The 26,237-nt window shown below is 42.5% G+C and overlaps 1 protein-coding gene across 2 annotated transcripts in view; it reads left to right on the forward strand.

Annotated features, from left to right (window-relative positions):
• The window catches only part of GRIK2 (glutamate ionotropic receptor kainate type subunit 2), an 805,023-nt gene that overhangs the window by 256,409 nt on the left and 522,377 nt on the right, over window positions 1-26,237 (forward strand). For both annotated transcript variants that reach the window (XM_056566198.1, XM_056566197.1), the window contains exon 2: window positions 17,479-17,646. In XM_056566198.1, coding sequence (XP_056422173.1) covers window positions 17,479-17,646 — 168 coding nt within the window. The remainder of the gene's footprint in view (window positions 1-17,478; window positions 17,647-26,237) is intronic.

Genomic DNA, 26,237 nt, shown 5'->3' on the forward strand with positions numbered 1-26,237 from the left:
AAAGAAAGAAGGTTGTTGAATTTTAATAACATTTTGTGACAATGTTTATTCATGTTTTATACATGAAGTCGATTTTAATGTGTATTGCACAAATTTATTTCTTTGAAAGTAGAGGTGTAACTTTGCAAGCAATCTCATGTACAATACTCATAGGCTATGTTCACACACTGGTTTTTGAGGCTTATTTTTTTTACAAATTTTTCTGTTCACACACAGTTTATTTTTTATTTTTTTTTGTAAACCGTTTTTGCTTTTGGACAATTTTTTTGAATTGAACATAGCCTTATACTGAAAAGCATCACTCACAGAAAAAGGACTGTCATGAACAGAGATAAAAGTTCCACTTGGGAAATCAAGCAAAGAAAGTTACTTTAGGACATATGTACCTTGTTGTGATAAAATGCTTGAGCACCATTTTATTGTGGGAGAAATGAAACGCTTGAAAATTGCTTCACAATATGCTTAGCGGTCCGTAAATCAAGGAGCAATCAAGGTTTTCATTATAAAAGGTGCAAGTCATGAATTATTCTTTGCAGATTATCTAGTGGTCTAGGAAATCATTTCATCGCAGGATGTACTTGGTAGAGATAGAGAAGGTTTCTATCCCCAGTAATGAGGTTGACGTCTAGTAAACATAATTCATAATGAAGGGATTAGTCTAATTAAGTCTTAATGATCTAATACATGTCATTCACTGAGAGCTAGGCTGCTATTATAAGAAAATAAGTACATAGGTGAAAGAAATGACAGATCATGAATATTTATTTCTCTGTTATTGACTTCCAATGATACCATATGCATTCTATGTTTGCACTGAAAAAATTAACATAGAAGACCGTATTCAATATAATATACATGTATCAAAAATTGTCTTAGCATTCAAACTGCTTAGTACACAGTGGCTAAAATAATTAAATTCCTAAGAATTGCTTATACTATGTTTAAAACTAGCATTTAGGTCTTCTGGCAAGAAGGTTATGATCCATGTGTAAATATATTGTTACAATTTACAATGACCTTGATATGCAGGCCCCTCTGGTTCACTTTGTCTTGAAGATGAATATATTCTAATAATTAAAAAACATAAGTTTAATAACAAGAGGTTAGACATTATTATTATGATTATCAATATTAATGAGCAACAAAGGATGTGGAATAATTTGGTACATAATGACCGCTTTTTTTCAATTTCATTAATATAACTCAACATTATGAAAGCCCTTTAATGTATTTATTTTTTACTTTCCCCATCCATTCCAGATTCCATTTATGGATACATGCATTCCATTAATTTGCTTTTCTTGACTATTTAACCCCTTAAGGACCAGGTGTTTTTCGTTTTTTCCTCCTTACTTTTAAAAAATCATAACTCTTTTAAGTTTGCACCTAAAAATCTGTATTATAGCGTATTTTTTGTGCCACCAATTCTACTTTGTAATGATATCAGTCATTGTACCCAAAAATCTACAGCAAAACGGAAATAAAAATCATTGTGCGACAAAATTGAAAAAAATGCCATTTTGTCACTTTTGGGGGCTTCCGTTTCTAGTAGTACATTTTTCATTACAAATGACACCTTTTCTTTATTCTCTAGGTCCATACGGTTAAAATGATACCCTACTTGTATAGGTTTGATTTAGTATTACTACTGAAAAAAAATCATAAATAAATGCAGGAAAATTTATACGTTTAAAATTTTCTGAGTCCTATAACTTTTTTATTTTTCCATGTTCAGGGGGCTATGAGGGCTAATTTTTTGCGCCGTGATCTGAAGTTTTTGTCGGTACCATTTTTGCATTGATCTGACTTTTTGATCGCTTTTTATTCATCTTTTCATGATATAAAAAGTGACCAAAAATACGCCATTTTGGACTTCGGAATTTTTTTGCGCGTACGCCATTGAACGTGTGGTTTAAAAAGCGGTATATTTTTATAATTCGGACATTTACGCACGCGGCGATACCACATATGTTTAATTTTATTTTTATTTACACTGTTTTTTTTTTTATTCTTGGAAATGCCAGGTGATTCAAACTTTTATTAGGGGAATGGATCATTGAAAGGGTTAATGATTTTTTTTACACTTTTCTTATGCAATATTATAGCTCCTATAGGGGGCTATAACATTGCATTAACTGATCTTTTACACTGATTGATCCATCTCCATAGGATTGAATCTATCAGTGTTTTCGGCGATTGAATGCTCAAGCCTGGATCTCAGGCTTGAAGAATTCATTCGGCGATCGGACAGCGCAGGAGAAGGTAAGAAGACCTCCTCCTGTGCTACAGCTGTTTGGGATGCCACGATTATACCGCAGCGATCCCGAACAGTTCCCTGAGCTAGCCGGGCACTTTTACTTTCGTTTTTAGCCGTGCGGCTCAGCTTTGAGTACACGGCTAAAGGGTTAATAGCTATTAGAGGCGGGTCCCGGCTTCACTATGACGCCAGGCCTGCCGCGATATGATGCGGGGTTACCGTGTACCGTGCTCTAAATGTAAACATGGAAAATGAATTGTCACAATGTAATATCCTGATTACAAAACATGTAGATCTCATGTAATTTTAATAAGGTTATAAAAGATTCCAATATCCTTGAGCTGCATTGTGGCTTTGCTAGTTTACTGCTCATTCATATTATATATTATGCATATATAAAGTGGTCTTATGCATCTGAACACAGATCTGATTGACTTTAAATACCTTCTTTGAGTAGATTTAAAATGTAAAATACATGATTTCAAAGCATGTTATCTATTTTTCCAGACTGTGGAGAAAATGTTATTTGTGCCATTTTAGAAAAAGAAAAATTGACATTTCTGTAACCTTTCAAATACTACTGGACATACAATTTACATTGATACAATGAGTCAGTATTTGACAGGAATGTGCTAGAGCTGGATGGAGAGGCACATATTCCAAACTTGTATTGGCAACCATGTGAAGAAGGTTAAAAATCTCTGCTCATTCAAAGAGAACTTTTCATAATACTAAAACAAGTCTAAAGGTTGACACTAGGAACCTAAAAGTCAAACACTAGTACCGAGGAAACATGGCATGTGCCTGTACTAGGTAAACAAGGTTGTGATCAGATGAGTTATAAGTAGCTATGTAATCCCATTATAAATCTTAAAATGGACCCGAATTCACATTGACCACCTTCAGACAAAAGTAGGTTTAAAACATAAAAGGTTTGTGACACTTTAGGGGTCTCACCTATTCCCTTTGTCTTTTACTGTTTTTCTTGATTTCCTTGTAATGCTCTTCACTTTCCCACTGTCCCTTCTTAGAGGGGTAATCCTATAAAAAAAAAAAAAAATTAAATCAACTGGTGCCAGAACATTAAACAAATTTGTAAATTACTTCTATTTAAAAATCGTATTCCTTTACGTTCTTATCAGCTGCTGTATGCTCCACAGGACGTTATTTTCTTTTTTAATTTATTTTTTGTCTGACCACAGTGTCCTTTGAGGACTCCTCTGTCAGGAACAGTCCAAAGCAGGAGCAAATCCCCATAGTAAACCTATCCTGCTCTGGACAGTTCCTGACATGGAACAGAGGTGTCAGCAGAGATCACTGTGGTAAGACAGAATTTTTTTTTTAAAGAAAATAACATCCTCTGGAGCATATAGCAGCTGATAAGTACTGGAAGGATTAAGATTTAGAAGTAATTTACAAATCTGTTTAACATTCTGTCACCAGTTGTTTTTAAAGAAATTGTTTTTATACCCCTTTAATTTTCCTCTTACCCACTGGGCCTTAAAGCAACAACCTTACAACCTACTTTGGTAGTTATGGCCATAGATTTCTCTTTTTGAACAAGTACTGATATATGTGTTGTTGTAGTGCTACACTAGTAAATATAATTTCAGAAACAAATTCATTATTTGATGTCATACGTTCTATATCAGTATATCATATATACATATTTTGGCTTTAAAGTATGAAGAAAAATATTTATTATTTATAAGTCTTAGAAAGATACTCCAACCTCATTGTCTAAAGTGCAAGGTGAAAGTAAAAAGAGCAGTTTCAATCTAAACCAGACCGTTTGTTCATATTGTACGTATTGTTTATGAAGATAGCAATACAACATTGTGCATCACCCTTCAAAGTAGACTAGATTAATTTCATGTGAAGGATCCTATCACAATTGATTGTTGCAGAAATATATGTCTTCTTTTAAATTCTCCACGGAGGCAATGTTGCAAAATTGCCTTCCACAGGCAAACAAAGGTTTGCTTCCTATCTTACAAGGAGCTGAATTTGCCCATCACGAGCACATTAACTGCGTCTATCATTTCTGTTTAGAATTCCATTGTCACTTGAGAAACAATCTTCCACTTCACCAGCATGCCAGCTTACATGCGTTATATTTTTGTATTCATATTCCTCATGTAACAATTTTCCAGTTGCCTTAACAAAATCTATCAAATCTATTGTTATTTTCCTTTTACTTGAGCCAGAATTTTCTACTTTGCTTGTCAGTTTCTTTCTTAGCGATTGCCCAGCCTTCATTTATATTCTGGAAAGGTTTTGTTTCCCTCAGTTCTATCTACCATACCATAACTATGTCCTTTGTGTGACCTCCATTTTATCATTCTCTCGGTGCTAGACAAATTGTTCCAGTCACTAGTTTACATTTCAAACACAAATTCACACACGTGTGAGTGCACTCAACTCAAGACAATGGCTGAATAGCAACATTTTTGTAGCTCCTCACTGGTAATATTGAACTACTTTCTACAGTGTTTAGAAACATGGTACATTTTAGTATCATATTCACCAAGTATCGAATTTAGAAAATCTATCCTTTTAGATAATCTCTTTATCTGGCAACTAAGTTAAAATGACTGTCCATTAAAACAGTAACATTAGATATAGTGTTAGGGGTGAACAGTTTTATTCAGCTATGAAATCCTTCCTTTCTGAAATAGGACTCTAATCTTACAGTAAGAATAATCCACCAGACATGTTGGCGCTATTGAACCTTGGTAGGTCTGTTTGGCCAATGTAGAGCACCAGGAACATCAAGTATATATCTCCGAGCATTTTCAGCTCAATGGAACCAAACATCCAGCACAAACGTAGTGAATATACTAACAAAGAAAGATTGTCCAGCACTGCGTCTTCTTAAAGGGGTACTCCGCCCCTAGACATCTTATCACCTATCCAAAGGATAGGGGATAAGATGTCAGATCGCCGGGGTCCCGCTGCTGGGGACTCTGGGGATCGCTGCTGCAGCACCCCGCTATCATTACTGCGCAGAGCGAGATCGCTCTGCACGTAATGACGGGCAATACAATTACATCACGGCTCCGCCCCTCGTGACGTCACGGTCCGCCCCCGTCAATACAAGTCTATGGGAGGGGGTGTGGCGGTCGTCACTCCCTCTGCCATAGACTTGCATTAAGGGGACGGGCCGTGATGTCATGAGGGGCGGAGCCCCTGTATCGCCCGTCATTACGCACAGAGCGAACTCGCTCTGTGCAGTAATGATAGTGGGGTGCCGCAGCGGCGATCCCCGGTGTCCCCAGCAGCGGGACCACGGCGATCTAACATCTTATCCCCTATCCTTTGGATAGGGGATAAGATGCCAGGGGCGGAGTACCCCTTTAAGAACGATGCTGCTTTATTGATATAAACGCATAAGGTACATTAAAACAAGTGAAAGGTGACGCATTTCGGACTGTCTATCATGCCTTAGGTGAGCTGGCTTACATAGTCTAGACTTTATACTAACATTTTGTCTCATGTCTGCAGGTACTTTTCACGCTTTTTGTCTCAATAAAACAGTTGAACTGTCACGATGCCGGCTGGCAGGAGGTGGATCCTCTGTGCCAGAGAGGGATAGCGAGGACCGTGCTAGTGGACCGGTTCTAAGACGCTACTGGTTTTCACCAGAGCCCGCCGCAAAGCGGGATGTACTTGCTGCGGCGGTAGTGACCAGGTCGTATCCTCTAGCAACGGCTCACCTCTCTGGCTGCTGAAGATAGGCGAGGTACAAGGGAGTAGGCAGAAGCAAAGTCGGACGTAGCAGAAGGTCGGGGGCAGGCGGCAAGGTTCGTAGTCAGGGGAGATAGCAGAAGTTCTGGTACACAGGCTTTAAACACACAAAACGCTTTCACTAGGCACAAGGGCAACAAGATCCGGCAAGGAAGTGCATGGGAGGAGGATAGATATAGTCAGGGACCAGGTGGAAGCCAATTAAGCTAATTGGGCCAGGCACCAATCATTGGTGCACTGGCCCTTTAAGTCTCAGGGAGCTGGCGCGCGCGCGCCCTAGAGAGCGGAGCCGCGCGCGCCAGCACATGACAGCAGGGGACGGGAACGGGTAAGTGACCTGGGATGCGATTCGCGAGCGGGCGCGTCCCGCTGTGCGAATCGCATCCCCAACGGCCATGACAGAGCAGCGCTCCCGGTCAGCGGGACTGACCGGGGAGCTGCAGGGAGAAAGACGCCGTGAGCGCTCCGGGGAGGAGCGGGGACCCGGAGCGCTAGGCGTAACAGTACCCCCCCCCTTAGGTCTCCCCTTCTCTTTATCCGGTAACTGCCTCCCCTGGGATGAGGACACCGGGAAAGGATGGAGGGATTCCTCAACGGCAGGCAGAACAGCAGGAGTAGGAATGGGGAGAGAGGGCAGAGGGCGAGACCTGGCACGGGGCAGTGTGACACCAGGACGAGGGCCATGCGGGGACACAGGGGCTTGCCTGATGGGACTGGGAGGGGGGGAGAGGCATTTCCTGTGGCAGGCAGAGTCCTTAATGACCTTAGGGGGACCGGATACAGGAGGAACCACAGGGTCACGGCAGGGAGTACTGGGAACCGGTTGAAGGCAGTCCTTGGAACAAGAGGGGCCCCAACTCCTGATCTCCCCAGTGGACCAATCCAGGGTTGGGGAATGGTGTTGAAGCCAGGGTAGTCCAAGGAGAACTTCAGAAGTGCAATTAGGAAGGACCAAAAATACAATTTCCTCGTGATGAGGTCCGATGCACATTAGGAGGGGCTCCGTGCGGAAACGCACGGTGCAATCCAACTTGGCTCCGTTGACCGCGGAAACGTGGAGTGGCTTGACAAGACGGGTCACCGGAATGCGGAATTTATTCACTAAGGACTCCCGAATAAAATTCCCAGAAGCTCCAGAGTCCAGGCAGGCCACGGCTGAGAGGGAAGAGCTGGCTGAAGTAGAAATCCGAACAGGCACCGTGAGACGTGGAGAAGCCGACTTAGCATCAAGAGACGCCACACCCACGAGAGCTGGGTGCGAGCGTGCGTTTCCCAGACGTGGAGGACGGATTGGGCAATCCACCAAAAAATGTTCAGTACTGGCACAGTACAGACAAAGATTCTCTTCCTTACGGCGATTCCTCTCTTCCAGGGTCAGGCGAGACCGATCCACTTGCATGGCCTCCTCGGCGGGAGGCCTAGGCGCAGATTGCAGTGGAGACTGTGGGAGAGGTGTCCAGAGATCTAAGTCTTTTTCCTGGCGGAGCTCTTGATGCCTCTCAGAAAAACGCATGTCAATGCGAGTGGCTAGATGAATGAGTTCATGCAGGTTAGCAGGAGTCTCTCGTGCGGCCAGAACATCTTTAATGTTGCTGGATAGGCCTTTCTTAAAGGTCGCGCAGAGAGCCTCATTATTCCAGGATAGTTCAGAGGCAAGAGTACGGAATTGTATGGCGTACTCGCCAACGGAGGAATTACCCTGGACCAGGTTCAGCAGGGCAGTCTCAGCAGAAGAGGCTCGGGCAGGTTCCTCAAAGACACTTCGAATTTCCGAGAAGAAGGAGTGTACAGAGGCAGTGACGGGGTCATTGCGGTCCCAGAGCGGTGTGGCCCATGACAGAGCTTTTCCAGACAAAAGGCTGACTACGAAAGCCACCTTAGACCTTTCAGTAGGAAACTGGTCCGACATCATCTCCATGTGCAGGGAACATTGCGAAAGAAAGCCACGGCAAAACTTAGAGTCCCCATTAAATTTGTCCGGCAGGGACAGGCGGAGGCTAGGAGTGGCCACTCGCTGCGGAAGGGGTGCAGGAGCTGGCGGAGGAGATGGTTGTTGCTGCTGTAGCTGTGACTGTACTTGCTGTAGTTGTGACTGGAGTTGCTGTGTCATGGTGGTCAAGTACGACAGCTGGTGATCTTGTTGGGCGATCTGACGAGCTTGCTGGGCGACCAGCGTAGGGAGGTCAGCGACAACTGGCAGAGGAACTTCAGCGGGATCCATGGCCGGATCTACTGTCACGATGCCGGCTGGCAGGAGGTGGATCCTCTGTGCCAGAGAGGGATAGCGAGGACCGTGCTAGTGGACCGGTTCTAAGACGCTACTGGTTTTCACCAGAGCCCGCCGCAAAGCGGGATGTACTTGCTGCGGCGGTAGTGACCAGGTCGTATCCTCTAGCAACGGCTCACCTCTCTGGCTGCTGAAGATAGGCGAGGTACAAGGGAGTAGGCAGAAGCAAAGTCGGACGTAGCAGAAGGTCGGGGGCAGGCGGCAAGGTTCGTAGTCAGGGGAGATAGCAGAAGTTCTGGTACACAGGCTTTAAACACACAAAACGCTTTCACTAGGCACAAGGGCAACAAGATCCGGCAAGGAAGTGCATGGGAGGAGGATAGATATAGTCAGGGACCAGGTGGAAGCCAATTAAGCTAATTGGGCCAGGCACCAATCATTGGTGCACTGGCCCTTTAAGTCTCAGGGAGCTGGCGCGCGCGCGCCCTAGAGAGCGGAGCCGCGCGCGCCAGCACATGACAGCAGGGGACGGGAACGGGTAAGTGACCTGGGATGCGATTCGCGAGCGGGCGCGTCCCGCTGTGCGAATCGCATCCCCAACGGCCATGACAGAGCAGCGCTCCCGGTCAGCGGGACTGACCGGGGAGCTGCAGGGAGAAAGACGCCGTGAGCGCTCCGGGGAGGAGCGGGGACCCGGAGCGCTAGGCGTAACATGAACATTATTCACAAACATTTCTGAGTGTTATAGATTATTTGTCTCTAGAGCTGTAATCCTGACATTAGTCATTACAGTTGATGTCATGGAGACATTCATTGGCAACATGGTTGAAGTGACCTAAGACTGTGATAATGCCTGTAATGGCACGGTCCATGTGAATGAAGTCAAAGGACATAGGCTAGTGATGTAACCAATCAATACACCACCAACCTTTATCTGTCCAATTCATGATTACAATAAGTAATGTCTGGTTTAATTTAACCTCTTGCATATTCTAAATTAATTTCAAAAGCAATTAGCTATTATATGTTCTTTTTCTATTAGATATCTTACTTGTTTATTGTGCCATAAAGTTACCCTAACCTGGGATGTACTGACTCCATAAAGTAGGACCTTACTAAATGTTACATAATTCATTACAACAGCAAATTAGAGTTTACAAAGAGGTGCTATCTCATCCTTTTTCTTTTATACTTCTCCAATTCTCTATAGTTTTCTATTTATGATCTCTTTCTGGCTTCGGGTTCAAATCTGCATTAAAAACCTAAGTGGGTATACAGGCTTTAAGCTGTCAATTTAATTGGTTTAAATTAACATTTTCCAATTAACTTTGTAAATTAATATGGATCATTGTCAGTTTTTAATTCATAATGCTAGGACATTACATCTGGTCGACATAAAAGTCAACTTGTATGAAAACTTATATTGGTACTGACAACATATGTAAACCTTTAAAAAAGACAAATGTATCTTTTCTATGCTTAGATTATTACATTGGCAAACACTATCCATTTGCAGAACCTTAAAGTTTGTAATACCACTTCAAGGCTTGGTTTCTATTTGAGGTAGTTCTTTCCTATCAGGCTTTCTATGGTCAGAAGAGCATAATACACTGCTCATTATTGGTCCAAAGAGTGTTCATAGAAATGCTTGCCACAATAATTGTCCTGTATAAAAGGGTAAACGAGTAAATGCCGGTAAACGAGTAAATGCTTGTTCATCAGTTCATTGGATATTTTGTGTGACCAATAAAATCATCATTATTGTCTGCTCTCAGTAAAGTAATACTTCCTGATATTATTGCATAAGCCTTTGCCCCTCTAATTTAAAACTCTGTCCTCTTGGGGTAGTTTTCTTTCTTTAAAATATACTCTTCAGCTTTATCGTGTGGATTCCCTTTATGTATTTAGAAGTTTTTATCATTTCGCCTCTGTCTCGTCTTTTTTCCAAGCTATACATGTTAAGGTCCTTTAACCCTTACTGGTCGGTTTTATTCTGCAACCCATGTAGATGTGATTAAGGACAACCAGAAACCCATCTGTATAGTACTTTCTATAGGTAGCTACTCTGTAAGACAATTTCTTAACATCTGTATACTTCTTTGTTTTTTTTTTATCCTTGCCTAGCCAACCAGTACCATACTTTATAGTAGTAAGGAAGAAACATTCTGAAACTGTGCTGCCTACAGACGGGTGTCTTTGGTTTGTCTCATATTCTTTGTTATGCTTAACTCCTTAAGGACCCAGCAATTTTACACCTTAGGACCCGCCCATTTTTTGAACATCTGACGACTATCACTTTAAACATTAATAACTCTGGAATGCTTTTAGTTATCATTCTGATTCCGAGACAGTTTTTTCATGACATATTCTACTTGTTATGGTAACTTGCATCCTTTCTTGGTGAAAAATCCCCAAATTTGATTAAAATTTTTAAAATTTAGCATTTTTTTTACTTTGAAGCTCTCTGCTTGTGGAGGAAAATGGATATTCCAAATTAAAAATGTATTGATTCACATATACAATATGTCTACTTTATGTTTGCTTCATAAAATTGATGTGATTTTACTTTGGAAGACATCAGAGGGCTTCAAAGTTCAGCGGCAATTTTCCACAAAATTTTCAAACTCACTATTTTTCAGGGACCAGTTCAGGTTTGAAATGGATTTGAAGTGTCTTCATATTAGAAATAACCCACAAATGACCCCATTATAAAAACTGCACCCACCAATGTATTCAAATTGACATTCAGTCAGCATTTTAACCCTTTAGGTGTTTCACAGGAATAGCAGCAAAGTGAAGGAGAAAAATCACAATCTTCATTTTTTACACTCGACGTTCTTGTAGACCCAATTTTTTTTATTTTTACAAGGGGTAAAAGGAGAAAATGTATACTTATATTTGTAGCCCACTTTCTCTCGAGTAAACACATACCTCATGTATATGTAAATTGTTCGGCGGGCGCAGTAGAGGGCTCAGAAGTGAAGGAGCGACAAGGGGATTTTGGAGAGTACGTTTTTCTGAAATGGTTTTTGGGGGGCATGTTGCATTTAGGAAGCCCCTATGGTGCCAGAACAGCAGAAAAGCCCCACATGGCATACCATTTTGGAAACTAGACCCCTTGAGGAACGTAACAAGGAATTAAGTGAGCCTTAATACCCCACTGGGGTTTCATGACTTTTGCATATGTAAAAAAAAAAAATTTTTTCACTAAAATGTGTGTTTCCCCTCAAATTTCACATTTATGCAAGGGTTAATAGCAGAAAATACCCCCCCAAAATTTGTAACCCAATCTCTTCTGAGTATGGAGGTACCCCATAAGTGGACATCAAGTGCACTACGGGCGTACTACAATGCTCAGAAGAGAAGGAGTCATATTTGGCTTTTTGAGAGCAAATTTTGCTCGGGGGGCATGTCGCATTTAGGAAGCACCTATGGTGCCAGGAAAGCAAAATAACCCCCACATGGCATACCATTTTGGAAACTAGACCCCTTGAGGAATGTAACAAGGGGTACAGTGAGCATTTACCCCCCACTGGTGTCTGTCAGATCTTTGGAACAGTGGGCTGTACAAAATTTTTAATTTGCACAGCCCACTGTTCCAAAGATCTGTCAGACACCAGTGGGGTGTAAATTCTCACTGCACTCCTCATTACATTCCATGAGGGGTGCAGTTTCCGAAATGGGGTCACATGTGGGGTTTTTTTTTTTTTGCGTTTGTCAAAACCGCTGTAACAATCAGCCACCCCTGTGCAAATCACCTCAAATGTACATGGCGCACTTTCCCTTCTGGGCCTTGTTGTGCGCCCCAAGAGCACTTTGCACCCACATATGGGGTATCTCCGTAGTCAGGAGAAACTGCTTTACAAATTTTGGGGGGCTTTTTTCCCTTTTATCTCTTGTCAAAATGAAAAGTATAGGGCAACGCCAGCATGCTAGTGTAAAAAATTTATTATTTTTACGCTAACATGCTTGTGTAGACCCCAACTTCACCTTTTCATAAGGGGTGAAAGGAGAAAAAGCCCCCCAAAATTTGTTAGGCAATTTCTCCCGAGTACGGCGATACCCCATATGTGACCCTAAACTGTTGCCTTGAAATACGACAGGGCTCCGAAGTGAGAGCGCCATGTGCATTTGAGGCCTGAATTAGGGATTTGCATAGGGGTGGACATAGGGGTATTCTACGCCAGTGATTCCCAAACAGGGTGCCTCCAGCTGTTGCAAAACTCTCAGCATGCTTGAGTCTATCAATGCATTCTGGTAGTTATTGTTTTGCAACAGCTGGAGGCACACGGGTTGGGAAACACTGAGTTAGGAAACAGACAATGTTTCCCAACCAGTGTGCCTCCAGTTGTTGCAAAACCACTACTCCCAAACATTCTCAGGCATGCTGGAAGTAGTAGTTTGGCAACATCTTTAGAGCCAAATGTTGCCGAACTACAACTCCCAGCATGCTTGGAGTTGTAGTTTTGCAACATCTGGAGGACTACAGTTTGCAGACCACTAATACAGTGGTTCCCAATCTGTGCCCTTCCAGATGTTGCAAAACTACAACTCCCAGTATGTTAAAACTGTCCAGGCATGTTGGGAGTTGGAGTTCTACAACATCTGAAGGGCCAGATGTTACAGAACTACAACTCCCAGCATGCCTGGACAGTAAGGGCATGCTGAGGATGTGTAGTTTTGCAACATCTGGAAGGGCACAGTGGTCTCCAAACTGTGGACCTCCAGATGTTGCAAAACTGCAACTACCAGCATGCCCAGATGCCAAGGGTTGTCTGGGCATGCTGGGAGTTGTAGTGTAAGGGGACCAGATGGAGCAATTCAGATCGCTTTACGGCGGTCTGGACTGCTGCAAAGGTCACGCGACGCCGCCGAAGATCAACTCACCTGTCGCCACCGCCGCCGTCTCTGCCGCCGGGATCCGCGTCTTCAGGGACGAGGTAAGTACTGGGGCCGGGCCCCAGCACTCCCCGCCCCCCGTCGCATCCTCCGGTCTTCCTCCCGTTCTCTCCGGACTTCCAGGGGCCGGGCAGAAGTAACCGCCCCCCCCCCCCCCCTGCGATTGGTCGGTTAGCTAACCGAGGAATTGCAGGGGATAGGAGGAGGTGGCAGGCTTTTCACCTCGCTCCTATACTTCAGCATGGTCCTGGCTGTCTGTGACAACCGGGATCATGCAAAATAACCGGGCAGTCGGGTCCCAGAGACCTGATCAGCCCGGAATCACCGCAGATCGCTATTGTCATTTCAGCAGCGATTTGCTGGCCCCCCTCGGTGTTTGCCCTGGATGCCTGCTGAACGATTTCAGCAGGCATGCCGTTCCGATCTCCGCCCGGCGAGCGGTGGAGACCGGAATGACTCAGGACGTATGCATACGTCCTGAGTCCTTAAGTACCAGGGTCCCAAGACGTATGCATACGTCTTGGGTCCTGAACAGGTTAAGGGTGATGTAATGGGTAAAACATTGGCTTTCAGGGTGGCACCAGAGAGGCAATGTTATTACTGCTTATAAAGGACTATTTTATATATCTAAAATCAATGTCTGATCGGCAGGTTGCCAACACCTAGCACCTACACCGATCAGATCTATTCATTGTGTAGTGGGAAACATAGGGGTACTTCAGAGCAGCTCTTATTGAATGCTGTTAAAGGAGTAGTCCAGTAGTGAACAAGTGGTGAACAACTTATCCCCTATCCTAAGGATAGGAGATAAGTTGCAGATCGCGGGGGGTCCAACCGCTGGGGCCCCCGCAATCTCCTGTATGGGGCCCCGACAGCCCGCGCGAAGGGATCATGTCGACCCCTGCACGAAGCGGCGACCGACACGCCCCCTCAATACAACTCTATGGCAGAGCCAGAGTGCTGCCTTCGGCAATCTCGGGCTCTGCCATAGCGATGTATTGAGGGGGCGTGTTAGCCACCACTTTGTGCGGGGGTCGACACCCGCTATCTGGCCGGAGAGCCTGGCCCCCGTACAGAGAGATCGCAGGGGGCCCCAGCGGTCGGAACCCCTGTGATCTCAAACTTATCCCCTATCCTTAGGATAGGGGATAAGTTTTTCACCACTGGACTACCCCTTTAAGCCCTTTCACACATGGATCATTACTTAAAGTGTACCTGTCATCAACAAAAACGTTTTATATAATGTAGATAATGCAATTTAATGTAAATTTCTAATATACAGTGGTTAAAAAAGGTGTATATTTATGGGTGAAAAAGTGCTGTCCCTGCAGCTATTGCCTGTGAGGAGTCCAAATACAGGAAGTGATGACAGGACAAGCAGAGCTCTGTGCAGGCTCCTGCCATGTCAATCATCCTCATGTGTGAGCCTGTAGCATGTCACAGAGCCTCACTGCACAGAGCCCTGCTTGTCCTCACTGCACAGAGCGCTGATTGTCCACCCTCACTTCTTTTATTTGGGCTCATTATAGAGACACACAGGCAATAGCTGCAGGTACAAACCAATGAATATTACAAATATGCATATAATGGTATTATCTACATTATAAAAAAAAGTTTTTGTTATTGACATGTACACTTTAAAGGGGTACTCCAGCGGAAATGATTTTCTTTTTGAAACACAGAGCTGTCTGCTGACATCATGAGCACAGTGCTCTCTGCTGACATCTCTGTCCATTTTAGGAACGGTCCAGAACAGCATAAGTTTGCTTTGGGGATTTCCTTTTACTCTGGACAGTTCCTAAAATGGACAGAGATGTCAGCAGAGAGCACTGTGCTCATGATGTCAGCAGACAGCTCTGTGTTTCAAACGGAAAAGAATTTCCACTTTAGTATTCAGCAGCTCATAAGTACAGGAAGGATTAAGATTTTTTAATAGAAGTAATTTACAAATCTGTTTAACTTTCTGGCACCAGTTGATTTAAAAAAAAAAGTTTTTCACCGGAGTACCCCTTTAACTCCGACCTCTATTATAGAATGGCTAGAAGATACAGTAAGATAAAAATTATAAAAAAACAAAAAAAAACACCATGATTTTGTGTCAGGTAGGTGCATAACTGCTTAATTAAAAGTTAAATTATGTCTGCTTTGAAGCTGCTTTAAATCACAGGTTAAGTGGCTGAAATGCTTCATAAACCTCTAGAAGTAGATTTTCCCATCAAACTTTTATAAATGTAATGTATGTATGAACTGCCAAAAAGTTCAGAAAATTAATCTTCTATGTAGATATAGCCTTTAGCCTTTTATGGAATTTGATTTTAAAGAAAAAAAACATTTATGCAAGAACACTAAAACTATTTCAACAATTAATACAATTTTAGAAAGAAAGAATCATTTTACTTAATGGTTACAAAATGCCAGTCTTGGATTTATATTGATTTTATCTTTCCTCTTCTTCACTTTTCATTTCGTAAATTACCTTTAGAAGATATTAATGCATAGTCAGTATGTAAACCTTCCGTTTTGACATCAAATATTTATTTCCAGGATGAACCACACAATCTCTTGAAAATATTATGAATACATTTCACAAAGACAGCTTTTCACCCAATTTATGAGAAACTTCGTAAATCAAAAAGCACTTTCAATTTTATAGGGAATTTGATCTTTACTAAATATGTTAAACAATGCAGTTTTTTTATAATTACAATTTTAAATGTGGCTCTTTGGTAACAATAGGGACAGCGTGTGTTTCGCTACATGAAACCGCATTCTCCATTGTATTTTTTTCTTATTCTTTATCTCCTTGTGACAGAAGATATCCTTCCTTTCCAAAGAACTGAATAATATCCCACTAATTCCTTAAACATGATATGTGCTTACCTCCTACGGCTACATAATTCAATTTTAATATTGAAGATGTTGTTAGACAAATCAATAATAACCACAAATGCCTGACACTTCAAACATACTGCTTTGTCTTGTGGCCTATATGTGATTATTTTAGCAATAATACATAATGCAATGAAGATAAATATCATGATATAATATCCATTCACAGAGAAAATAGTCGATTCAAACAAAGTTATCTTTACATATAATAATTTGTTTATCTTATCCATTGTTCATATGTATTATTGTATGCATTATAGAGGGAGAGTTATCATTGGCGTTAGAGCTTTAATTTTGCTTACTTTGGACGCACAAAATTTTGCATATGCGCCCAAGCACTTTTTTTTGCAACTTCTGTGGGTACGCATAAAGTTCCAAAGCTTCAGTTTTCACTTTTCAGTGGTCACAAATTCATGAAGTGTGAATGTCGCACTTAGGCATAAGAAACTTGAAAACCGCTCCAAAAAGTTGCAAGCCAAAGCCAGGTCAGACCTGACTTAGGCCGGGTTCACATATATTAGTTGTCTGGCACAGTTTCCCTCCGGCATGCACAGGAGGGAAAATTATGCTAGAAATGATCCCATTCTTTGAATGGGACAGTTCACAATCATCCAGCTCTCAATGTTGACGCTGGATGGTTGAACACGTTTTAAGGCACCAGACAGGGGAACGCAGCTTGCTTCTTTCCCCTGTCCACCATCCAAAAACAATGGACGTCGGATGCCATGCAACTGATGACAATTTGTCACCAGTAGTGGCATCAGTTGTGTCGAGATCAAGGCTGAGTTCACCTATGCCGGATGCCGGACAGCCTTACAAAGCTGTTTAGGAGAGCACTTTGAAAAAGTTACAGAGAGGAAGAATCATATAAAATGGTGTCCTGAAGTCATTTATTGTTTTTTGCTTATGTGTGCCAAATTGATCAACGCCCCCTTGTTGTATGATAAATATGTTGCATGTAAGCCAAAGAAAAAAAAAGAAATTACTTCAAAACTAACTGTCTAAAGACAACAATGATAAATGTCCCCTACTGTCATCATAGAGGGGATCTTACTCTATTATTCAGAGCAGAGGCCACTAACAAAAAAAACAAGCTCTCACTTTTACAAGAAGTGGCCCTTCCATTTATTACACTGTTGCCAATTCATCTGGCTTGCTAGCATTTAATTCCACATTTCTCCTGCGAATGATTGCCAGGCCAGATAAAATCTAAAAGAAGTTATCAAAGTTTACCAAATTGTAGTCTTGTACTTAGAAATCTTTGTTGCTTGTTGGAAGTATGACGTGTATGTTCTCGTGAGAATGAAAGCCGTATAGTGAGGAAGTAATATAATGTTTTATTCTGCAATGTCATATACGTTCAAAAATGAAATTCTAAACCTTTATTTCATACAACTTTAATAAGGTTCTTGCCAAATTGTAGAACCATATTTATACATAGATTTCTTTCTTTTTACAGGGGGAATTTTTGAATATGTCGAGTCTGGGCCCTTTGGAGCAGAAGAACTAGCCTTCAGATTTGCTGTGAATACAATTAACAGAAACAGGACATTACTTCCAAACACTACTTTAACATATGATACTCAAAGAATAAACCTCTATGACAGCTTTGAAGCATCTAGAAAAGGTAATGTTCTCTGTTTCTACCTTTAAAGTGTACATATAGAAATACATCTGAGATAAAGTATTTTTTAGTTGTTTCATATGCGCATATATGTAATATGCTCCCTACATATCTTCAGTTGACATGGGTTACTGTAAGGACCCCATCTATATTTTTTCATGAACCTATATATTTACTCTACACTCAGGTTAAAAAATGACTATAAATTACATATTGTAGACAAGAACCTAAAGGGATACTACGCCCCTAGATATCTTATCATCTATCAAAGATAAGATGTCTGATCGCGGGGGTCCCGCCTCTGGGAACCCCAACAGTCTCTCCTGCAGCATCCTTGGGATAGGGGATAAGATGTCTAGGGGGAGTACCCCTTTAAATGCATCTGTCACCTCTGTAAAAGATGTGAGGCCGCACACACTTCTGCAGTTAGGGCATAGGGAGATGAGAAAGATGGTACCTTTGTTTAGTGGGGCCACAGTTTGTAAACTTATATTGCTCTTATTTTCTAATTCAGCCATAAAACAGTCAGAAGGGCCAGACAAGTCTCAGCGGCATGTCTCCTTTCCACCTGACTTGCTCCTAGCATGGAGTCATGTATGCCAATCGTGTGGGTCACTGTGGGGAGGGAGTGTGTTGCTTCAACTTGGCCAGCCTCTCTGACTGTTTGGCTGGAGGGCAATGTAGGTTTACAAACTGCATCCACACTAGGTACTGTCTTTCTTATTTCACTAGGTCCTAACTGCTGAGGTGTGCAGCTCAGTACCTCATTTAGAGGTGACAGATGCACATGAAAGAGGTTTTCCATGGTTAGCAAATCATAACTGCTTTCTTGCAGAAACAACACCACTTAAGTGTGGCACTGTTTTTATAAAAAAGCAGCTACATTTTCTACAAACTGGCCAACACGTAAATCAACATATGCCACCAGCTGTTTAACTGTATAGTTTGTGGCAATTCTGTATCTGTACAGCAAACATGTATTTTGTACGTAGGTAGATTTAGAACATTTCTGGATGACTTACAGTCTTAAAAATAGATTTGTCACCATAATTTACTGCATTTTATGGCTACAGGTATGTTGGTGTGGTGCCCATAAGGAGGATGTAGTAGTCCAGGAAAGCTGAGGGTTGTAGTCTACAGGGTGGGCAATTTATATGGATACACCTTAATAAAAGGGGAATGGTTGGTGATATTAAAATCCTGTTTGTGGCACATTAGTATACGTGAGGGGGGAAACTTTTCAAGATGGGTGGTGACCATGGCGGCCATTTTGAAGTTGGCCATTTTGAATCCAACTTTAGTTTTTTCTATAGGAAGAGGGTCATGTGACACATCAAACTGGTTTTAATGTAACTTTATTCTTTCATGAGTTATTTACAAGTTTCTGACCACTTATAAGATGTTTTCAATGTGCTGCCCATTGTGTTGGATTGTCAATGCAACCCTCTTCTCCCACTCTTCACACACTGATAGTGTTGCTCGCGAATATTTGCAATACGAATTTTATTCGCGAATATCGCATATTCGCGAATATTCGCGAATATAGCACTATATATTCGTAATTACGAATATTCATATTTTTTTTTTCACAGTACACATCACAGTGTTCACCCCTCTCTGCTTCCAGCTTGTGTGGTGTAAGAAGGCTCTAATAGTACTGTGTGAGACCGGCGTGCGAAACTTCGCATATACGAAAATGTGCATATGCTAATTTTCGCATTTGCGAATTTTCAATTATGTTAATTTTTGTATATGCTAATTTTCGCATATGTTAATTTTCGCATGCGCAAATTTTTCGCGTATGCAAAAATAAAATGAGAATATTATGAATATGCGAATATTCGCGAATATATGACGAATATTCGTCCATATATTCGCTAATATTCGCGAATTCGAATATGGCCTATGCCGCTCAACACTACACACTGATAGCAACACAGCAGGAGAAATGCTAGCACAGGCTTCCAGTACCCGTAGTTTCAGGTGCTGCACATCTCGTATCTTTACAGCATAGACAATTGCCTTCAGATGACCCCAAAGATAAAAGTCTAAGGGGGTCAGATCGGGAGACTTTGGGGACCATTCAACTGGCCCACGATGACCAATCCACTTTCCAGGAAACTGTTAATCTAGGAATGCTCGGACCTGACACCCATAATGTGGTGGTGCACCATCTTGCATTGAAAAAAAAAATAATGTTACTATTAGAGATATGTACACAGTCCAATTAGGTACTTCTCTATTGTAGAGGGCATACACATATTGGCTAACTGGTGTAGGTACTTAACCCCTTGGGGACCCATTTTTACCTTGAGGACCCTTTATTGCAATTCTGACCACTGTCACTTTATGCATTAATAACTCTTTAATAAAAGATTCTTTTACCTTTTATTCTGTTTCCGAGACATATTCCACTTTAACATAGGGGTAAATTTCCGTCGTTACTTGCATCCTTTCTTGGTGAAAAATACCAAAATTTCATGAAAATTTTAAAAATGTAGCATTTTCGAACTTTGAAACTATCTGCTTGTAAGGAAAATGGACATTCCAAATAAATGATATATTGATTCACAAATACAATATATCTACGTTATGTTGGCATCATAAAGTTGACATGTTTTTACTTTTTGAAGACATTAGAGGGCTTCAAAGTATAGCAGCAATTTTCAAAATGTTTCAGGGAACAGTTATGTTTGAAGTTAATTTGAGGGGCTTTTCTGTGAGAAATACCCCATAAATTACCCCATTATAAAAACTACACCCCTCAAAGTATTCAAAATGACATTCAGAATGTTTGTTAACCCTTTAGGTGTTTCACAAGAATAGCAGCAAAGTGGAGGAGAAAAATCTAAATCTGCATTTTTTACACTAACATGTTCTTGTAGCCCCATTTTTTTCTTTTTACAGGGGGTAAAAGGAGAAAAAGCCCACCAAAATTTGTAGCCCAATTTCTCTCGAGTATGGAAATACCTCATATGCTGACATACAATGCTCTGCGGGCTCACAACATGGCTCAAGAGGGAAAGAGCAACTGTGGGATTTTGAAAAAAAATTTAGCTGTCATGGTTTTTGGGGGCCATGTTGCATTTAGGAAGCCCCCATGGTGCAACAACAGAAAAAAAAACCACATGGCATACTATTTTGCAAACTACACCCCTCAAGGAACGTAACAAGGGGTCTAGTGAGCCTTTATCAAAATGGAAAATGTTTAACACTAAAATGTGAAGCCCAATTTCACCTCATTAAGAAAATGCCCCATATGTGGACGTTAAGTGCTCTGCTGGCACACTACAGGTCTCAGAACAGAAGGAGCGCAATTGTGCTTTTGGAGAATTTTGCTGGAATTGAAGTCAGGGCCATGTGCATTTACAAACCTCCCATGGAGCCAGAACAGCAGAAACCCCACACATGTGACACAATTTTAAAAATTACACCCCTCAAGGAATGTAACAAGGGTTATAGTGAGTACTTACACCTCACATGTTTTTTGAACAGTGGGCCATAAAAGTTAAATAATTGATTTTTAACACTGAACTTCTGGTATTAGCCAAAATGTTTTTAGTTTCACAAGTAGTAAGAGAAAAAAAAGCTCCACAAAATTTGTAGCCCAATTTCTTTCGAAAATTGCAATTTTCAACCTGTGCTCTGCTTCATCTTACTGGGAACAACTAACATGTGACTCCGAATTGTCACCTGGAAATACGACAGAGCTCATGAGGGAGAACTCTTCGCATTTGAGTCCGATGTTCCTTACGGCCCTAACAGTTACATACATTCATGGGAAAATACAAGAAAGGAACACACACATGTGAGCCTATTACAAACAGTACACCCCTTAGGGAAGGTGTGTAGGGGTGAAGTGGACATTTGATTAGATTTTCCAGGAATGGATGAAATGTAGTTTGGTTAAAATGAAAATTGCAATTTTATTACTGACATGCCAATTATTTTCCCAGAATGATGACTCAGAGTATAGCCAAAAGTAAAAATGATGCCCAACTCAAACCTTATGTTCTGAATCATCATTCTGGGAATGTGATGTGTGTGGCTGTCCCTATTCTGTTACCTCAAATGCGCACCCCGCTCAGGTGGGGAGAGAAGGCTGTGCATTTGAGGCAACTGCAAACCCCCAATGCTGTTGACTCTGTGTCCCATGACCCATTTTTTGGAAGAAAAAAATAAAATATTATCAGGGGTATTGGGAAATAGGTTTATGTTTTTTTTCCTTGGGATGGTGGTGTTTTGTTTTAAAATTTGGAAAACAATGTTCTCTGGACTGGTACATTGGAGTCAAATTCTGGGGAATTAAAATTAGGGAAAAGGGTTAAAAATGTAGTGCTCCATGGAAGTGTGATACTCTCTGAAGCTATTTTTAATGCAGAGGCTGGGATGATCAGGGCAAGTGTCACATTTAGAGGTGGTGTCCTTCTGAATCCCCCTCCTGTGACACAGTCTGCATTTTTTCTGGGATGGTCCCTTCTTTACAGTGTTGGGGACCTGACCTGGAAAGTTTTGGCCGGGGACGATTTGGGGAACCGAAGTTCCAGAGGTGCTCTGACCCACTCTTTGGTGGTCACCAAAGATGAGGGGCTTTAGAACTTCCTCTTGGAACTGCCGGAATGTCCCTGTGTTGCCAGGGACAGTACAAAAGAGTTGTACATGGCAACCTGTACGATGTAGACCGCAACTTTTTTGCACCATGCCTTTGTTTTCTGCATGGCATAACATGGCTTGAGCACTTCATAAGAAAGATCAACTCCCTCCATATACTGGTTGTAGCCCAGAATACAATCAGGCTTGAGGACCGATCCCACAGTATCTCGCACAGGGACAGCGGTGCTGTCATTCCCATGAATTGTGGTGAGCACAAGGATATCCCTCTTGTCCTTATACCTGACCAGCAATAGGTTTTCATGGGAAAAGGCATGGAACTCACCCCGGGCGACAGGAGTCTGCAGGAGATAGGAAGGAAAGCCTCTTTGATTCTTCCGGACTGTCCCACAAATGAGCGTGGATCTGGCGGTGAGGGATGTGAAGAGAGGGATACTAGTATACAAGTTATCCACGTAAAGGTGGTAACCTTTATCTAGCAATGGGTGCAAAAGGCCCCAAACAATTTTCCCACTAACACACAGAGCGGGGGGACATAAACTTGAAAGTGTACCCTCTCAAAGTGTATACATGGTCACGCCATACCGTGCCCGTTTGGTTGGGATGTATTGCAGGAATCTGAGTCTCCACTTAAAGCTGATGAGAGACTCATCAACTGCGACCTCCCTTCCAGGGACATAGGCCTCCCAAAATTTGGCCCCAAAGTGATTGATGACCGGCCTGATCTTATATAGGCGGTCATACCTTTAGCATAAAGGTAACATTTCTGAATGGCCTCGAACCGGGGATGGGTCATGGCCATAATGTAGAGCGGGGTCTGGTAGAGGATATCCCCAATTCAGAACTGCCTGACCTTTGGTTTTTTAACTAGGCCCATATGCAGTATGAGGCCCCAAAAGGTCCCCATTTCGGCTGCACTGACTGGGATCTAGCCACCGGGCCTAGCTAAAAAGAAGCCCAGGTTTGCAGTGACGAACTGTTGGGTGTACAGGTTCGTCTGGCCAGCCATCAGATCAGATTGACAAAGTCGTCACTGAAAAAAAAAGTAGTCCATTTCAGTGAACCCGACGATGTCAATCTTGATTCCTGTGTCGCCAACAAACTAAGGAATCACCCCAGTAAACTTGGCTGGGGAGCTTGACTAGCATGAGTGCCAGAGGGACTCATACTGCATTGGGCACAGGGTCAGGAGCAGAGGAGGTATGCGGCCTTGCATCAGAAGATGATGACAAGGACACATATGCCTCCTCCGCTGAAAACGCCCTGCTGGCCATTTCCCTACTCTAATAGGGTATGTGCGTGTGGGGGAAAACTTTATTGGTATTTACCAGTGAGGAGGCACATTACCGAGGAGGATCCTGAGGACCCCCCATATCGGCGATCAGAGCAAATCGCCGGTCAATTCAGACCTGCGATTTGCTGCAATTCCGTTCACTGCCGGTCTGAATTGACCAGTGATTTGCGGCGATCACCAATTTGGGGGGTCAGGCATACAGGTACCGCCCTGAGTCTTTAAGGATCGGGGATGCAGGGCGTGTGCATACACCCTACGTCCCCAAGAGGTTAAAAAGACTTTACTAACTGTTAAGGGTGACAAGATTCCCTATTGCATTGCATATGCTAAAGTTAATTGTGATGTGATAATGGCATCAACTCCAGCGGGAAGCCAATATAGAGTGAAGTGCTTGCAGAAGAGACCTTGCTCAGTTATTCCCTCTTCTGACTTCATATCTACCTATCACTCTATGAGCGGGAACAAGATTTTTGAAATGAATGCCCTCTCAGAGGGGACAGGAGACAGTCCACTACAATGTAAAGCATATCTGACTGGAACTGCATTTACTGGCAAAGCCAATAAGTAGTAACTTTAAATGGGCACTGTCATTAATACATTAATTAATACATTTTACTATTGCACTCCAAATGGTAAATAAAAAAATCTTTCTAATGTTCTTTGTTTAAAAAAATGAAGTTTTCTATGTTTTATTTGTGTTTACAAAAGCTGCCACTAGGTGTCTCCTTACTTGTCCAAGGCGCATTTCCCCATCTCTTGCACAGACTTTGGACTCCTGCTGGCCTTGCAGAGGTACAAAATCAGGAAGTGCAGTCTGGAGTGCTGATGGGGGGGGGGGGGGTGCAGCCTTAGCCAATCATAGCTCATGTGACACTGAACTGCTATGGGCTTTATGTAATAGAGTGAGGGAGGAAGTTCTCCCCTGTATGGCTTCAGATGATGTCAAGCCTGCTGCAGAACGCCCGTTCCCAGTGTGTGAATCTGACTGAGCAGAAAATACAGAGCAATATCAAGGTAGAAAACTAAAAATTAATGAAAAATAAGGGCAGGAGGTGGTTTATCATGATGGGGCAGTGAACTTGGAGGATTATAAAATTTAACAAGATCAGGACAGGTACTCTTTAACTATAAACTGGATTCCGTTTAGGCCTAAAATCTCCTTCTCCCCATGTGACCTAGTAAAGATTAGACAGGCACATCAGTACACTACTCTGGCCACAGGCAAACTCTGACTAAACTTGTCAGAAAGGGGCAGAGATGTTTGGACTTAGGATACTCCTTCATCAGGCTTTCTAGCAGTTTCTCCATAGAAATTAGCTAACTAGAGTCATATGACCAAGAGTCCATGCATCTTACATACACTGCTCAAAAAAATAAAGTGAACACTAAGATAACACATCCTATATCTGAATGATTGAACTAATCATATGAAATACTTTCATCTTTACATAGTTGAATGTGCTGACAACAAAATCACACAAAAATTATCAATGGAAATCAAATTTATCAACCCATGGAGGTCTGGATATGGAGTCACACTCAAAATCAAAATCAAAACCACACTACAGGCTGATCCAACTTTTATGTAATGTCCTTAAAGCAAGTCAAAATGAGGCTCACTAGTGTGTGTATTGCCTCCATGTGCCCGTATGACCTCCCTACAATGCCTGAGCATGCTCCTGATGGGGTGGCGGATGGTCTCCCGAGAGATGTCCTCCCAGACCTGGACTAAAGCACCCGCCAACTCCTGGACAATCTGTGGTGCAATGTGGAGTTGGTGGATGGAGCGAGACATCATGTCTCAGATGTGCTCAATCAGTTTATAGCATCAATGCCTTCCTCTTGAAGGAACTGCTGACACACTCCAGCCCCTTGAGGTCTAGCATTGTCTTGCATTAGGAGGAACCCAGGGCCAACCGCACCAGCATATGGTCTCACAAGGGGTCTGAGGATCTTATCTCGGTACCTAATGGCAGTCAGGCTACCTCTGGCAAACACATGAAGGGCTGTGCGACCCCCCCCCAAAGAAATACTACCCCATACCATTACTGACCCACCACCAAACCGGTCATGCTGGAGGATGTTGCAGGCAGCAGAACTTTCTCCACGGCGTCTCCAGACTCTGTCACGTCTGTCACATGTGCTCAGTGTGAACCTGTTTTCATCGGTGATGAGCACAAGGTGCCACTGGCATATTTGCCAATCTTGGTGTTCTCTGGCAAATGCCAAACATCCTGCACGGTGTTGGGCTGTAAGCACAACCCCCACCTGTGGACGTCGGGCCCTCATACCACCCTCATGGAGTCTGTTTCTGACCATTTGAGTGGACACATACACATTTGTGGCCTGCTGGAGGTAATTTTGCAGGGCTCTGGCAGTTCTCCTCCTGCTCCTCCTTGCACAAAGGCAGAAGTAGCGGTCCTGATGCTGGGTTGTTGCCCTTCTACGTCTGCTGATGTACTGGCCTGTCTCTTGGTAGAGCCTCCATGCTCTGACACTACCCTGACAGACACAGAAAACCTTCTTGCCACAGCTCACATTGATGTGCCATTCTGGATGAGCTGCACTACCTGAGCCACTTTTGTGGGTTGCAGACTCTGTCTCATGCTACCACAAGAGTGAAAGCACCGCCAGCATTCAAAAATGACCAAAACATCAGCAAGGAAGCATGGGAACTGATAAGTGGTCT

This window comes from Hyla sarda, chromosome 3 (genome assembly GCF_029499605.1).
Source record: "Hyla sarda isolate aHylSar1 chromosome 3, aHylSar1.hap1, whole genome shotgun sequence".
NCBI classification, from domain to species: domain Eukaryota; kingdom Metazoa; phylum Chordata; class Amphibia; order Anura; family Hylidae; genus Hyla; species Hyla sarda.